At 34.7% G+C, this 15,020-nt stretch overlaps 1 protein-coding gene across 5 annotated transcripts in view; it reads left to right on the forward strand.

Moving 5' to 3' along the window:
* SHPRH (SNF2 histone linker PHD RING helicase) overlaps nt 1-15,020 on the forward strand; it is an 81,741-nt gene that overhangs the window by 50,329 nt on the left and 16,392 nt on the right. For all 5 annotated transcript variants that reach the window (XR_010336587.1, XM_064360593.1, XM_064360596.1 and 2 more), the window contains exons 24-25: nt 3,639-3,710; nt 6,363-6,551. Coding sequence is in view for 4 of the 5 variants with exons in the window: in XM_064360593.1 (XP_064216663.1) it covers nt 3,639-3,710; nt 6,363-6,551 (261 nt within the window). In the remaining variant the exon portion in view is untranslated. The remainder of the gene's footprint in view (nt 1-3,638; nt 3,711-6,362; nt 6,552-15,020) is intronic.

Raw genomic sequence — 15,020 nt, forward strand, 5'->3', positions numbered from 1 at the left:
GGATTTGGAATGCTCAACTTGTATGTGAGAAAAGGAAAACTGGACAACGTAGATAAAATCAATTGGAATCTTAACAAATGGATATTATAGAACTGCAAAAATACAGTATCTGAAATCAAAAACTCATTGAATGGAGACCAGACACAGAAAAACACAGTGTTTATGAACTGAAGTACAGTACAGTAGAAAATACCCAATTTGAAGTGGCATAGATAGAAAAATAAAGAGCAAAATAGGGCAAAAGATATTGAGACACAGTTGTTTAATATAGCATACTTGTAATTTCATAGATCTAGCATACTTGTAATTGAAGTTCAAGAGGAAAAGAGAATAGGACAGGAGCTTCAAGAGATAATGGCTGAGAATTTTCTAAAACTGATAAAAGACAATATGACAAATGTCTTACAGATTCAAGAAGTTCAGAAACCCTAAGCAGAATAAGTAAACAAAAACAAAAATACTGCCTAGGTATATTATAGTCAAACTCCTGGAGACCAAAAATAATGAAAGATAAAAATAAAAAAAGTTGAGAGATAAAACACTTAATATTTACAAAAAAGCACTAATAAAACTGGTGGCTACATAGAGATGTTTTTCTTTTCACCTTTAAAGATGTTTCACTGTTTTGCATAGTTTCTCTCTGTAACCAGTTGACATTGGAACATCTTCAAAATGCTAAAAAAAAAAAAAAAAAAAAGTCAACCTAGAATTCTATACTTAAAGAAAATATCCTTTTTCAAAAAAAGTGAAATAAAGATATTTTCAGACAAACACAAACTGGAAGAATTCATTTCCAGTAAACCCACATCACAATAAATACTAAAGGAACCTCTTTGGACTGAAGGAAAATTATTTCAGATTGAAGGATGGAACTACAGTAAGCAATGAAGAGCGGAAACTTAAATATGTAGATAAATATGCAAGGATATTGACTTATTTAAAAGCAGCAATGCTATCCTGTGGGTTATACAACATATGTAGCACTAAAATATATGTTAGTAGCACAAAGGAAGGAGGTAAGCAGAGGTAAACTATTGTAAGATTCTTCCAGAGAAATGGACAAAAAGACCATAAGGGTATTGAACATTTGAACACTAATGAACAAATATGACCTAATTGACACAGACCACTCAACAACTACAGAATACGTATTTTTTAGGTGTATATGGAACATTTATCAAAATAGACCTCATGCTAATTCAAAAAGCAGCTCTTAAAATTTTCAGAGGATTAAAAGTATTTAAGAGTATGATTTCTGACTGAAGAAGAATTTAAACCAGAAATCCGTAATGGAAATATAACTAGATAAATCCCTAAAAGTATTGACAACATACTTCTGAATAACTGATGGGTCAAAGAAGAAGTCAAAATGGAGATTCAAAAATACTCTGAACTGAGTGAAAGTAAAAATATGTGACAGTGCTTAGAGGAAAATTTATAAATTGTTTAAGTTAAAGATCTACAAATTACCATCCGTTGGAAAAATTCAGCCCACTACCTTTTTTTGTAAGTAAAGTTTTATGGAATATGGTCACGCTCATTCATTTACCTATTGTCTGTGGCTACATTCATGCTACAATAGTGGAGTTGACTAGTTACAACACAGACCATATGTCCCACAAGGCCTGAAATATTTATAATCTCACCATTTATATAAATGTCAGTTCTTTATTGACATATTGGAAAAGAAGAGCTATTGTGAATTATGGTAGATTGTTTACAAAGTGCTATAGCAATGATCTTTCATGTATACATGCCTATAAGCAGTCCCCTTCTATACTGACTCTGGCCTTAGTCAGATAATTTTTGTTTGACCTTCTGACATGCAGAGACCTAAAAAGTCCATGCACTTTGGGGTACTCCCATTCTTGCTGCCCTTTGGAACTCCATGAGACTGTCTGAAAAAAACCTAGTTTACCCTCTTGAGTAGCAGAGCCCCAGCTCAGCTCAGACCTCCATGCAGACCAGATAGCCTAACAACTGCCAGACGTGAGCATGAGGCCATTATAGACCATCCAACCCTAGCCAACTCAGCCCATCCCCAAATCACCTGTAATATCATGGGAAATGTGTGTTTGTTTTAAGCCACTAAAATTTTGGGTGATTTATTATACATGAAAACTGGACAACATAGATAAAATGGATTGAAATCTATATGGTAGCATCAAATGGACATTATGCCACTGCAAATATATATATATATTATTGATTTCTTTATAAAAATCAGTAATTAACAGAGGAAAGAATAATTCAGTTGTTCAGTTTGTTTAAATGTCTGCATAACTTTGTTTTAGTTAGCAGAATTGCTTTTAACCTTTAGAGTTGCTGAATCCATGCACAATTTAGATATTTATTTATTTATTTACTATTTATAAGCCAAATGATAGAATTTTTTTTTTTTTTTTGAGACAGAGTCTCACTCCATCGCCAGGCTTCAGGCTGGAGTGCAGTGGCAGGATCTTGGCTCACTGCAACCTCCGCCTTCCGGGTTCAAGCAATTCTCCTGCCTCAGCCTCCCGAATAGCTGGGACTACAGGCGTGCGCTGCCATGCCCAGCTAATTTTTGTATTTTTAGTAGAAACAGGGTTTCACCATATTGGCCAGGATGGTCTCAATCTCTTGACCTCATGATCCACCCACCTTGGCCTCCCAAAGTGTTGGGATTACAGGCATGAGCCACCACACCTGGCCTAAATGATAGAATTTTTAATTGCTTATTTGGTTAGTCAAACCTCAGACAAAAAAATTCAGTGATCTTTTATTTTAATTTATCTTCCTTTATGTTTTCCTCAGTTTTAAAATCTGTCCACTTGGTTGGTGACTTTTTTGAAACTCTTTCAGTTTTTATAATACTAAGGAGATTTCAAAAAGCTATTGTTTTTGATATAATTTCTGGTTATAAAGAGGTCTGAAATCAGTAATGTTTCTGTTTCCCAGTTATTTGCTTTATATGAGTTTAGGAAAAGGATGCTGAGAAACCTGTATTAATAAGGAGTTACATTACATAAATAAATGCTTTCTATATCTATGCTTTTATGCCAAGTAGATATGCAGATTAAGTACAGGTTTTTTCAAAAACATTAAGGAGCTTTTATTTCAGAATTCTAAATTGTATATTTTTAAGTAATCTGTATATTTTAATAACAAAATTTAGCCTAAAAATAAAACTTTAAAAATCTAGCTGTCATAATTTGCTTTTAATTTTGCCTTTTACTGTAATCAAGATATACTAGTACTATAGTTTAAGCTACAGGTTGAGTGTGCCTTATCTGAAATGGTTAGAACCAGAAGTGTTTCAGATTTCAGACTTCAAATTCTAGAATACTTGCATTATACCAGTTAATCATCCCAAATCTGAAAATCTGTTATCTGAAATTTCAGATTTCAGGTTTTGGATTAGGGATATTCAGCCTGTATGATTAAAATTGTTTTTATTTTTTTATTCACTCCTTGAATAAATGGTATTTGTAAGTCCCAGGAATAATAATGTTAGGTAATATAGAGATTAATGGATCATCTAAATTGATAGATTACGAAAATTATAATTGCCAGTATTCACTTCCGTGAGTTGCAAAACGTGTATCAGATTTTATATGTAAAAATATAACTAATATATTTTTTAATTCTTTTTTGGATAGTCTCAAGACAAAACATCAGAAGGTATTAATCCAGAACCTTGTCCAATCTGTGCTCGACAGCTGGGAAAACAGGTGAAATTATAATAAACATCACATGCATTTATAAAATAACCTTACAGTTTTCAAAGGTTTCTACATAAAATATTTTTTTCTTTCTCTCATTTTTCTCATCACTAGTTTCTATGAAAGGCAAGTATTACCATTATCTTAAAGGTAACACCTGAGGTTAGGTGACATTCTTAGGGATAGAGGCCTGAGCAACATTTTTCTTAAATGGAAAGTGAAAAAATATTTCTAAAATGACCCCATCTTTTTCATTAAAGATAGATAGTTTCAAACATTGTTTCCAGTCACAAGATTGGTCCAGTTATTTGACTTTGTCAGGTAACATAGTTATTCAATAATTACATGGAAATGTGGCATAGCACACATACATTTACTTAAGGTATTACATTACTATAGAATCATACTTCTTACTTGGCAGTATTCCTATCTCATAATACTTGTACTTTAGAGTGCAAATTAATCTCACCTAGGGAAATTTCCATGTGATTTTGGTAGACCACTATATTAAGTATATTTCTTTGTGAATATTAGTATACATAATGTCTATAAACATGGTAGAACCATATTCTTCTCTAGGAGAACTGCAATTTACGAAAATACAAGTTCCTACTTTCTAAGATAAATATATATATATGAGAATATTCATTGCTTTTGAAAATTTGAAAGATAAGTCTATTACTGTTGAAGAAGTAGAAATATTCTTGGCTGTTTTTTCTATGGAACTGAGAGTTGAAAGGTAAATATATGCATTTTATATTCTGACCAGTAATAATCAAGAAGAAAGTAACTTTTGGTTTCCAAGATTGGTGGAGAAGGTGAGATTACAAGAACACTTCATTTGGTAATATATCTTAAAGGGAGAGCTATAACTTTGGAAACTGAGCAGATAGTAGTGTACAAATGCTGGTGACTACTGACAAAAGTCAGTGATGAAACTGTGATAAAAGTTGTGATAAAAATGGAAGAAATTATGACAAAGTAGTCTCTTTTGCTTTTAGTTTTCATAAGATTCATGCAACTGGACTGTCTCAGACATTTTATTTCATCTTAAACATTTTCAGTTTTTAAAGTTCTTCCATATACATTTGTTCATTTAAGTCTAGCATAACCTAGGTTTCCTACAATTAAAAGACCATATCGGATTTTAATAATAGTAGCAAAACTACTTTTCAAGCTCTGTTCATACTCATAATGTATAGTAGCTGTATATTTTTTTCCTTTTTGCCTCCTCAGTTCTCCTCCTCTTCTGATTTATAGCTATTAAATTAGAATCTGTCAGAGATAACCTCTATGTACCAGCTGATGCCCCTGGAGGCATTGCCATTTGTTTCTTCTGTTTGGGTCAGTCAGCTTCCTGTCACTCCTAATGCTCAGGTGCCAGGTATCTCATTGGTTCTTCACTGTTGTACATGTAGGTGGACCTGTCTGGATGTTTAGTTGGTCCTTTTTGAGCACCAGTGAGTCACAAAACTGCTTTCCAATAGAGTAACCCAGTGGCACTAGAGGTTCATAAAGTGCAATAGAGTGCTGCTCTGTGTCATACAAATGCTGATAAAATAGCTCTTCAATTTCATTAGTCTCAACTCCTGTGGACTCTGGCAGAGGTGCAACTAGAAAACAGTAGGAATAGTATTAGCTGATAACAGGCAAAATAGTGGTTTTAAAACCAAGCTTATATACCTCAGTTTTCTCTTTCATTTACTGTGAGTTCTTTTCCAAAGAGCATCTTAGTTGGTCCTGCAAAGAACCTTGAATGGGCCAGCCATATACTTTCTTTCCATACATGTCCAAATCCTGAAAACAAACATAGCTTAAGGATTTAGGAGCTTTGTCACTCAAAACGACACTCAGTTTTTCTTACTGTTTTTACCAGGTGAAAAAGGTTAAATACACATTTATAGATGCCATAGCTTTTAGAACTTACAACTAGACTAAATATGTTGCTTTTTTACGTCTCTCATTGCCAAAGAGGGCAAAAGTCTCCATGATGTGTTGCAAAGATTCAGTTTGGATTATTTTATTTTTCCCGAAATATGACAAGGGGTTTCTTAAAAATTTCTTTTTGTTTGTTTGTATTTTTTTTAAAAAAAAACCCAGAACCACTTTTAAAATAAATTTGAGATACTAACTAGCCCATATTATTTTCTATATAAGTGCTTTAATGTGTGAAAATATAAATCTGTTTTTTAAATTAAGTGGAACATATTGAGTATGATATTATCTTCAAAATAATATTATTCTGAGTCCCTCTGTTAAATATATTGTTAGAATGCTGAAGGACTAATTTGCACTTTTCCCAGATACAGAAATGAGAACACCAACTTCCTACAAAGTAATGATGGCTGACTATCATACTCACTATTAGGATAAACAGAACTGAAGACTATGAAAGCTTACTTTGGAATAAAAAATAATTAATTTAAAAGCACAACTTAGCTTTATAACAGAGAATATTAATGTCATGAAATCTTTATGAAGAAAAATTGTGACTCCTCCTTTTAATATACTTACAAATTGAAAGGCATCTTTGATAGAATTGAAAGGCATCTTTGATAGAGTTGAAAGGCATCTTTGATAGCACTATGGCTTTTTTTTGATAGAATCGAAAGGCATCTTTAATAGTGGCGCTAAAGCTTGTTCTATGTGTTTTCTTTTTAGTGGGCAGTACTGACCTGTGGTCACTGTTTCTGTAATGAATGCATTTCTATAATTGTCGAACAATACAGCGTGGGATCTCACAGAAGCTCCATTAAGTGTGCAATCTGCCGCCAGACCACATCTCACAAAGAAATATCATATGTCTTCACCTCAGAGAAAGCAAGCCAGGAAGAGGACATCCCTGTGAAGGTAAAGTAGGTCAGGAACACACAGAAGCATAGGTAAGGCAATATAATAGGAAGCGGTATCTGATTAAGAAACCATGAATATCACAACAAGCTTGGCACAGTGAATAGGTGGATACTACTATTGTCTGTAGATATACCGCCTGAAAGCCTCAGCTTAACCATCTAAGTTTTAATTATGGGAGGAACACAGAACACTTATTCAAACATGGTTAGCAATAGTCATGCACATTGTGGCTAAAATGTAACATCTTAAAATTCCAGTTTCCTATCATCCTCTATAGTATTTCTATCCACCAGAAGTAGATAGAGGTCTGGTTAAATTAGGGATTTATTTAAAGAAAGAGTTTTCCTCATTCTTTTACTCAACCCTGCATATAAGGGGAAAGATGTGTCTTAGCTAAACAGAAGGAAAAAGTAAATTGGTTAATGAAGACAGTTACAAGAATTTAAACAGCATGAATTGATATTTCAGGGTGCAGCCAAATTTTGGCATTATTTTACTAATTTTTTTCCATGCTTCATTCAGAATTTAAAAAAAAATTACTATAATTTGTTATCCAGACCGGATCTGTAATTGGATTCACTGCTTAAGGGGTATTTAGTACAAAGTGGAGGCTGTTTTGTTCTTTTCCTTAAATATGCTTTTTAAATATTTTTTTCTAACCAAACTTCAACAAAGGACACATCAGTATCTAAATGTAGTAGCAAATGTGGACTTTAAGGAAGAGTTAGAGGATGAGAATGGAGAATGATGGGGTTGACTCTTAAGCAATATAAAGTGTTCTTTATTCCTTCTTCTTCTGAGTTTTTGATACTCTCTTTTCACTTTAAAGTCATGAGTTTTGTAAGTAGAATCAGCTACAAGTTGAAATTCACTACCAGTGGTTAGTTGTTAGGGTGCTCCCCTCCCAAGAAAACTGTAGTTGAATTAAAGAACTTTTAATTGCTCTTTTTTCACTGTTATTTGAGTAAAACCTAAAAATATCAGTCCTATTGCTCTCTAGTCTGTCGGGATAAACAGAATGCCACAGTTAGAATAAGCATTCATCCATCCATTCATTCCACACATATATTGGACATAATGCTAGCACACAGGCAAGGCCTCGTAGCTGCAGCATACGCTCATAAATAAAATAGATACGGTTGCTCTTCTTGTGAAAATTGGTGGAGGAGTTTGATTTGGGGCAAGAAGCACAGATGTTAACAAGTAATTAATGTGTTATAATTGTGATAAGCACTACAAAAGAACACAGCTAGAGGCATCACGCTACTTGATTTCAAACTATACTAGAAGGCTACAGTAACCAAAATAGCATGGTACTGGTAGATTGAATTGAAGATTGAATCAAGTGGGGAGGGCTGGAAAATGAGAAGGAGCAACTAGGGCCAGGCAATCCAGGGCAGTATGCTGGCAGCAGCGGCCACAGGGAAGCTCTGCTTTGGTAAGGAGGTAGTAGTGCTGATTGTGGATCAACTGTAGTGTGGACTAGTTGTCTAATGAAGTCACTGATGACTTTAGAAGGAGTTCTTTTAATACAAATGTAGAGGCAGAAAGCAGGTTGAGAGGGATTGAGGGATGAGCAGGAAGTCAACAAGTAGAAAAAAATGCCCAACTGTTTCTTAAATTCACTTCATTCAGAAAGGCTGCTGAGAGACCACTATGCATAGAGGATAGCTAGATTCTAATCAAAGCAGGGAAGTGAAGAGCAGTATTTCCACAAGAGTAGAAAATATTAGATAGAAACAGAATTATAACCAGAAGATATGAGTACAGAAAGACATCACTTTGTTATTTTCTTTTGTTTAAGACAAAAGATTCTTGCACTTGTTTAATCTCTAGTGAAAAAGGATAGACTGAAGGAATAGGAGAAAGGATAATTTGCAATGCAAGTTTCTTGAAAAGAAGAATGTTGATGTATAGAGAGAAAGTAGAGGTCTCATTGAAGTCAAATGACAGGTATAAATTGGGCTATTGAGCGCAAAAGATAAGCATAGGTGTTCCCTGAGTATGGGAGATCGTAGTCATTCTGGAGAGGTCAGGTACGCCAGATACGACTGTAGAAGTAAGTGACTCAAGTGAGGCAGGGAAGAAAAGAGGCTAGAAGATGAAACAGTGAGACCTGCATTTTAGATGGTTGTCCAGGCAGACAGTATGTAATATCTAGAGTTGAGTTATAGAGTAAATTAGGCACCACAGTTCTTTAGTGAATGTGAGGTAGGGTTCAGTAAATGATAGGAAAGGGTATAGTTGGGATAACTGGGCCTCAAAAGAATGGAAGTTGTTACACAAATGAGAAATAATGATCTGAAACTTGTATTTGTGTCAAATGCAACGAGTGAGAGAATAAACATCCTTCATTCAGAAGGGCTGCTGAGAGACCAGTATGCTTAGAGGATAGTCAGATTCTAATTAAAGCAGGGAAGTGAAAAGCAGTATTTCCACAAAAGGTAGAAAATATGAAACAATTGTTGATCATAATAAAGTATGAGTTCCCGGGGGCACCAGTGAAAGGTCCAGGAGTAAAAGGAAAAGAATCAGAGGGTGAACAAGCAGGAAGTAAGTCCAGGACAGTATGGGAGTAACAAAATGGGCAAGGATAGATGATGAGAACATCATGACCTAAGGATCATCTAGTCCTATTCCCTATCAGTGAAGCCCCTGGATATGTTTTACAGTCAGCACTGTGTATCAGTGGATTCAGCCAACCATGGATCAAAAACATTTGGAAAAAGAAAAATTCCATGAAGTTCTAAAGAGTAGAACTTGAATTTGCAGCATGCAGAGTCTACGTTGAATCCACACAAATGAAATGATGTGTAGGGATTATATGAGGTAATCTAGAGATGATTTAAAGTATACAGGAGGCTATGTATATGTTATATGCAAATACAACATCGTTTTATATAAGGGCCTTGAGCATCTTGGGATCTTGGTGTCCACAGGGATTTTTGAACTAGTCAGTCCCTCGCAGATACTAGGGGAGGACTGTATTTTTAAAGCAAATGCCAAAGAGTTACTGAATGAAGAGGTAGGTGACTTATGGTACAGCCTTGAGGCATTTAACAGTTATTCTTTGTCCTGCCTGCAACACTAAGAACTACTCTCCTTCCCAGTCCCTTTCTCCCCCTTTCTTCCCCACTCCTATAGTTTCCTCTTTCCTTCCCATAAAGATAGGCTTTCTTAGCCTTCCTTTTTTATTTTCTTTCTCCTTCTCTGGCCACAGGCATCTCAAGGGCCACAGATGGCTTTTGTGGCTAAGAAGAAGTGGCTTACCCTTAGGTGAAAGCATGCATCACAGTACAAGGAACTGTCAGAAGAAAGAAGTGCTGTGTCAGGTTTTGTGCAGAGAGATTGAGGAAGTGATTGCTCTAGCTACCAGTCAACAGCATAGTCTATGAAACAGTCATTGAGCCAATCACACCCAAACACCTGTTCATTTTATGGCAGCTTTCCTAGACACCCAGGATAGAGATTGGCACAGTTACATGTGCTGTGCTGTTGGAGCAAAGATATCAGTGTATAAATACTGTTTATTGTGCTCTCACTTCTCCCTGTCTTTCATGGGTATTGATGAACACATGAATTAACTGAAGCATCTTAAAAAAAATAATTAAGATTATAGAATTTAGTAAAGATAATTTCCCTTTTGTCATAGATGCATATGTAATTACATTTCCTTTTCTTGAACATAAGACTGAATATTGTACCATTGTGCAAGCAAGTTTTATCCCTCTTTGACCCCCTCACATTGCTTCATGCCACGTTTAGGTTGGCTCTTCACTACTTTTTCTGTTACCATTTGTGTCTGTCACACTTGCCTTGTGCTTCCTGTCCCCTCTTCTGACTTCTGTCACATTTCTGCCCTGCTGTCTGTCACTTCCTCCTTGAAACATCTGCTTATTGTATGCTGAGACTTCATCCCTTTCTTGTGCCTCTTTGAAACTTCCATGTAAATGGTCATATTGCCTATTTTGGATTTGTATGTAAATAAACATGGCTCTTTGTAAATAATTAAGGCATTATTTTCAAATTTTAGACCTATTAGTTCCAGTTATTCCTAAACCTTTTTATTATTATTGATATCAAATCCCTGATCTTTAATAAACAATACTGAGAAGTAATTTTTTATTTAATTGAAATGTTTATATTTTCTGAAATATAAAATTTATTTCTGAAATGGTTATTTCACTGTATTTATGTCAAGATTCTCAGTCATAGCAAACAATGTATCATACATAATGCTTAATCATATAGCTGTTCTTTGGATAAAAGATATCTGGAACACATACAACTACTATTTAACAGTAGTAGACATTTTTTAAGTGGTATTTCTTGGAAATAAGAGATTTTACAGTGTAAGGAATGCTGTTGATTGACCATAGATATAAAATGAATATTGGGATTACAAACGTCCAGTTTGGTGGATGCACCTAAGTTGAAGACCATGTCTTCCCTATCAACAGTGTGACAGTATTCCTAAATGACCTTTGGAACCTACTGGGCAGCTCACAAAGTAAACAAAATTCCCCTTGCAAGTTCTGACAACTGCCAGGCATTTTGGATGGTGAAGTAGGCCTCCTGGCAGAACATATGGCCCACGTGTCTTGTTCCCTGTGTCTTACGTTTGGCTAGGTTTCATACAAAGCATTTTTGCCAGTGGAAACCCTGACCCTATAATGAACGAGAGTCTTAGATAATAAGAAATTTCTTTCCGGGAGAAAATAGATATAGCCACTACATAGATAAAATGATAGCAATACAGTACCCTTCCCACACACCACATGCTACACAATTGCTTCTCTTGTCAAACTTGTAAGTATGTGACCATCATCTGGCCTGCTTTTTAAAATAAATATTTTTGTTAAGGCTCTACCCCCATAAATTTTGACTCATTAGACCTGGGATGTGATCCAGAAATCTGCATTTTTATCAAGCAAATACACAGCCTTTTTGTAGACAAAAAACTCTCTTCATTCCAATTCCCAGAGAAACCTAGCCATACTATGTGTAGAATTCTACTACGTGTAGAATCCTGTTGTTTTTTTTTTTAATTTGAGTTTTTCTTCAGTTAATTTAAAGATCATTTGTGACACCTGTCTCACACTTTAAAATATAATAAAACATCTGAGTGGAAAAAAACTAGGAAATTCTGACTGAGTTTAAAATAGGAATAAAATAATTTGGTAAATATAATCCAGAAATGATTATATTTAAATATATTTAAGTATTCTCATGTAAGATATAAGTTTATATAACATGAACATTAACTGGCAAATTTGGAATGCAGTTGTATATTTTTGTTAAAATATGTCCTGACTAAATATAATAGCAAAAAAAAACAAAACCTCTATTTCTGTTCATTGGCCAAGTTAATATTTGTAATTCTGAACTGTTAGCCTCATGTTAAAGTTAGCCATAGCCTGCAATAAATTGAACACACAGTAGAGACTTCTAAGATATAAAATAAAAGTTTTCTTTATGAAATTATCTTTATGAAAAGCTTGATCACTTGTGGAGAGTAAACTCCATTAAAAGTTAGAGGACTTGTTTATGAGATAGGCAGTTTGTTTTATTCACTTTCATATGAGGCATTTGGAGCAATACCTGGCATTTAATAGGCACTCAGTAAGTATTTGACTGCTGAATGCATTGATGGATAACAATTGAATAGTCTGTATACCTAGTAACCCTAAGAACCTTTAGATCCAAATAAAAATTTTAACTTTTTTTCACTGCTAACTTACATCTTTGAAATAATTATGCAAAGTGTTTAAAAGAACAGGATTTTTTTTGTGGCTTAGTACACTTGTAAGATTTTCCACAGCCTAGGCATAATTTCCATTGAGCTTTATTCAAATATCATGTGAATGCTTGAAGAACCCAGTACTTGCCCTAGACATATGCTTGAAAAGTATTTCCCCCTGGTAGCACCAATGATACAAGCTTCATAACTGCCCTGATTTGTATCTGTCGCTACCAGTATGGGTTTTTAGCATGGTCAACAGGTGCAGACAGAAATAAAACAATTATAACTAATCTTACTCAGCCGAGTCTACTATGGACAACACAGACACATTGAAGGAGTTAGCTGTATTTCAAAAAGAAGAGTCCAGAGTAAAAGTAACAGAAGTCAGAAAATTCCAAAGTAGGAAATAACTTGTGACTAACAGTCCTCTCAATGTAAAATTTTTTTGGAAGTGTTTCATATATATTTGTGTGTATTTCATTTGTATGAATATATATATTAATATATAACATATAAAATCCCTAAAGATATAGCCTGCCTGTTGACATAGTCTCCAAAGATGAATGTTCTCTCTTTTGTTTGATAAAAAAACAAGACTGAGTGTATTCATCATCTCCATTGTATTGACTTTTCTCTCATGTTCTTGAGGAGTCAGCAGCCACTTTACCTCTTAATTTTACAAATGGAGCTAAGCATGACCACTGGAATCCACAGGTCCTGCACAGAAAAAGGTGGTAGAAAGATGTGGACAGATTAGATAAACAGAAAAAATGGAAAATGACAAAGGAAAAGGAACTAGATTGGTGACAAAGGGATATATTGAGTAACAAGCTCTTAATTCAGGGTGATAAATTGCCAAGTCCTGTTTCAAATTGTGCTCCAGTATTCGCTTTATATAGAGTAATTGAAAAGAAATACAATGCAACAATATCTTCCTAGTCACAGAGCATTGTTATGTAACCCATCCCCTTTTTCCTGTTTTAATCTTATCTTTTCTTTTGTATGTGTAAATCAAGTGCACGTGGCCCTTTGCTGCTGCAGCAGAGAGCTCGTATGTGTTCTCCTTTCTTTCGTTTCTCCCCTAAGTAAGGAATCTCAGTAGATAGGAGATGGACATGAATCAAAATAGAGTAAAGCCAAGCTACAGTGTATTTTTCTACACCAATACTCAGATTTTTACTATTAATATTGCTCCCTCTTTTATCCCCAATAATAAGTCTTCAGTGCATGAAAAGCCCTTTCCCACTCCAAAATTACATTGGTAAAATAGTTCATCTCATTCTGGAGGGGAGAGGATTAAAATCTAGATCAGATGCTACTTGGCTGCTTTATTAGAAGAATTTTTTTTCAGTCTGCTGAATATATGGCAAAGAAATAAAACTGAGTTTTCTGTCATTTTAACACATTTAACAACCTGTAATTCAAAGTTTAGGTTCTCCACGTTTTACAACAGGAGACTGCCACCTTATTTCAATCAGATTTATAGAACACCTTATTTCAATCAGATTTAACTCTGTGATAAAAATAAGTTAGTGGTACCTATTAGAGTATATAAGAAGCTACATGACATTTCTGATCTTGAATTGTATTACAAAGTGACTTCCAGGCCAAACTTCACTAGAAATATTCTTTAGTGGCCTTTGGTGCTAGTGGGTCTCTACTGTTTTTTCAGTGTGTTGACTTCCTACCCCAAATTCTGGAGCTTTTAATTTTGTACTTTATTTTCCAGAAAGTGAAAGACTTCACTTTACTTCACTTCTTTATTTTTAAATATTTTAATTCTTCTGGCTTCTGACTTTGTGCCTTAAGTAGAAAAACAGGAGCGATAACAGCCTTGAGCTGACTGAGAACACTTTGTATGTCTCTCATCTCACTTCTCAAGTTGACCTTAGAGAGAATTTGTGCCTTGGAGAGAAGAATGGCAGAGATACAGTCAGTGAAGGTAAAGGACAGAAGCTGTGTCATTACTCCAAAACTAGGCCTTGGTCATTAATGTTTCAGACATGAAGAAAAACCTAGCATTAAGCACAAAGTTAGGATTAGGGTGTGTGTTGAAGAGACTAAGGAGAAAGGATGGGAGTAAGAAAAGGGACAATAATGTCAGAAGAGGACAGAGGTGCTTATAATTAAGTACAGCTTTATCAACCTAATATATTAAGAGATTGTCTAGCAGTTTTGTGGGATTTCTATTCCCATGCACACTCTTTCCTGATGCATATTATTCCAGCTTAACTTTGCCATCTGTTTACTGCTGTAACTAAATAATGAGTTTGACTGAGGCTACCAGCTTACCTGTCTTGAGAATGTTCATACTGTGTTAACAGCTTACACAAGAATAGGTTGGTATCCGCAGTTGCTTTTCTTACTTTTTTGCTTTTTCCCAAGCAGACTTGCCTGTATGTAACCCATCCCCTTTTTCCTGTTTTAATCTAATCTTTTTTTTTAACAAAGTGAATAATTTGCTTTCTGTAGCAGTAACCACATGGAATAGTCTTCTCAGAAGTTGACAGATTTGAACCCAAGTTCATTTACATATATGAGATAGAAGAAACATGAAAAAGAGCAGTAGAATGTGTATAGTGCTCATTAAGACAGTATAAAGCATTCATTTTAGTTGCTTTTAGGCCAAACCAGCAGATAAACCATCCTTATATATTTTTCTTCATATTCTGTAACATGTGTTAGAGTGTATGTATTTGGGGACAAGGGAATGTATTTTTTCA

The sequence above is a fragment of the Aotus nancymaae genome, unplaced genomic scaffold, assembly GCF_030222135.1.
Source record: "Aotus nancymaae isolate 86718 unplaced genomic scaffold, 86718_ANA_hifiasm-v0.15.2.pri h1tg000040l, whole genome shotgun sequence".
Classification (NCBI taxonomy): Eukaryota; Metazoa; Chordata; class Mammalia; order Primates; family Aotidae; genus Aotus; species Aotus nancymaae.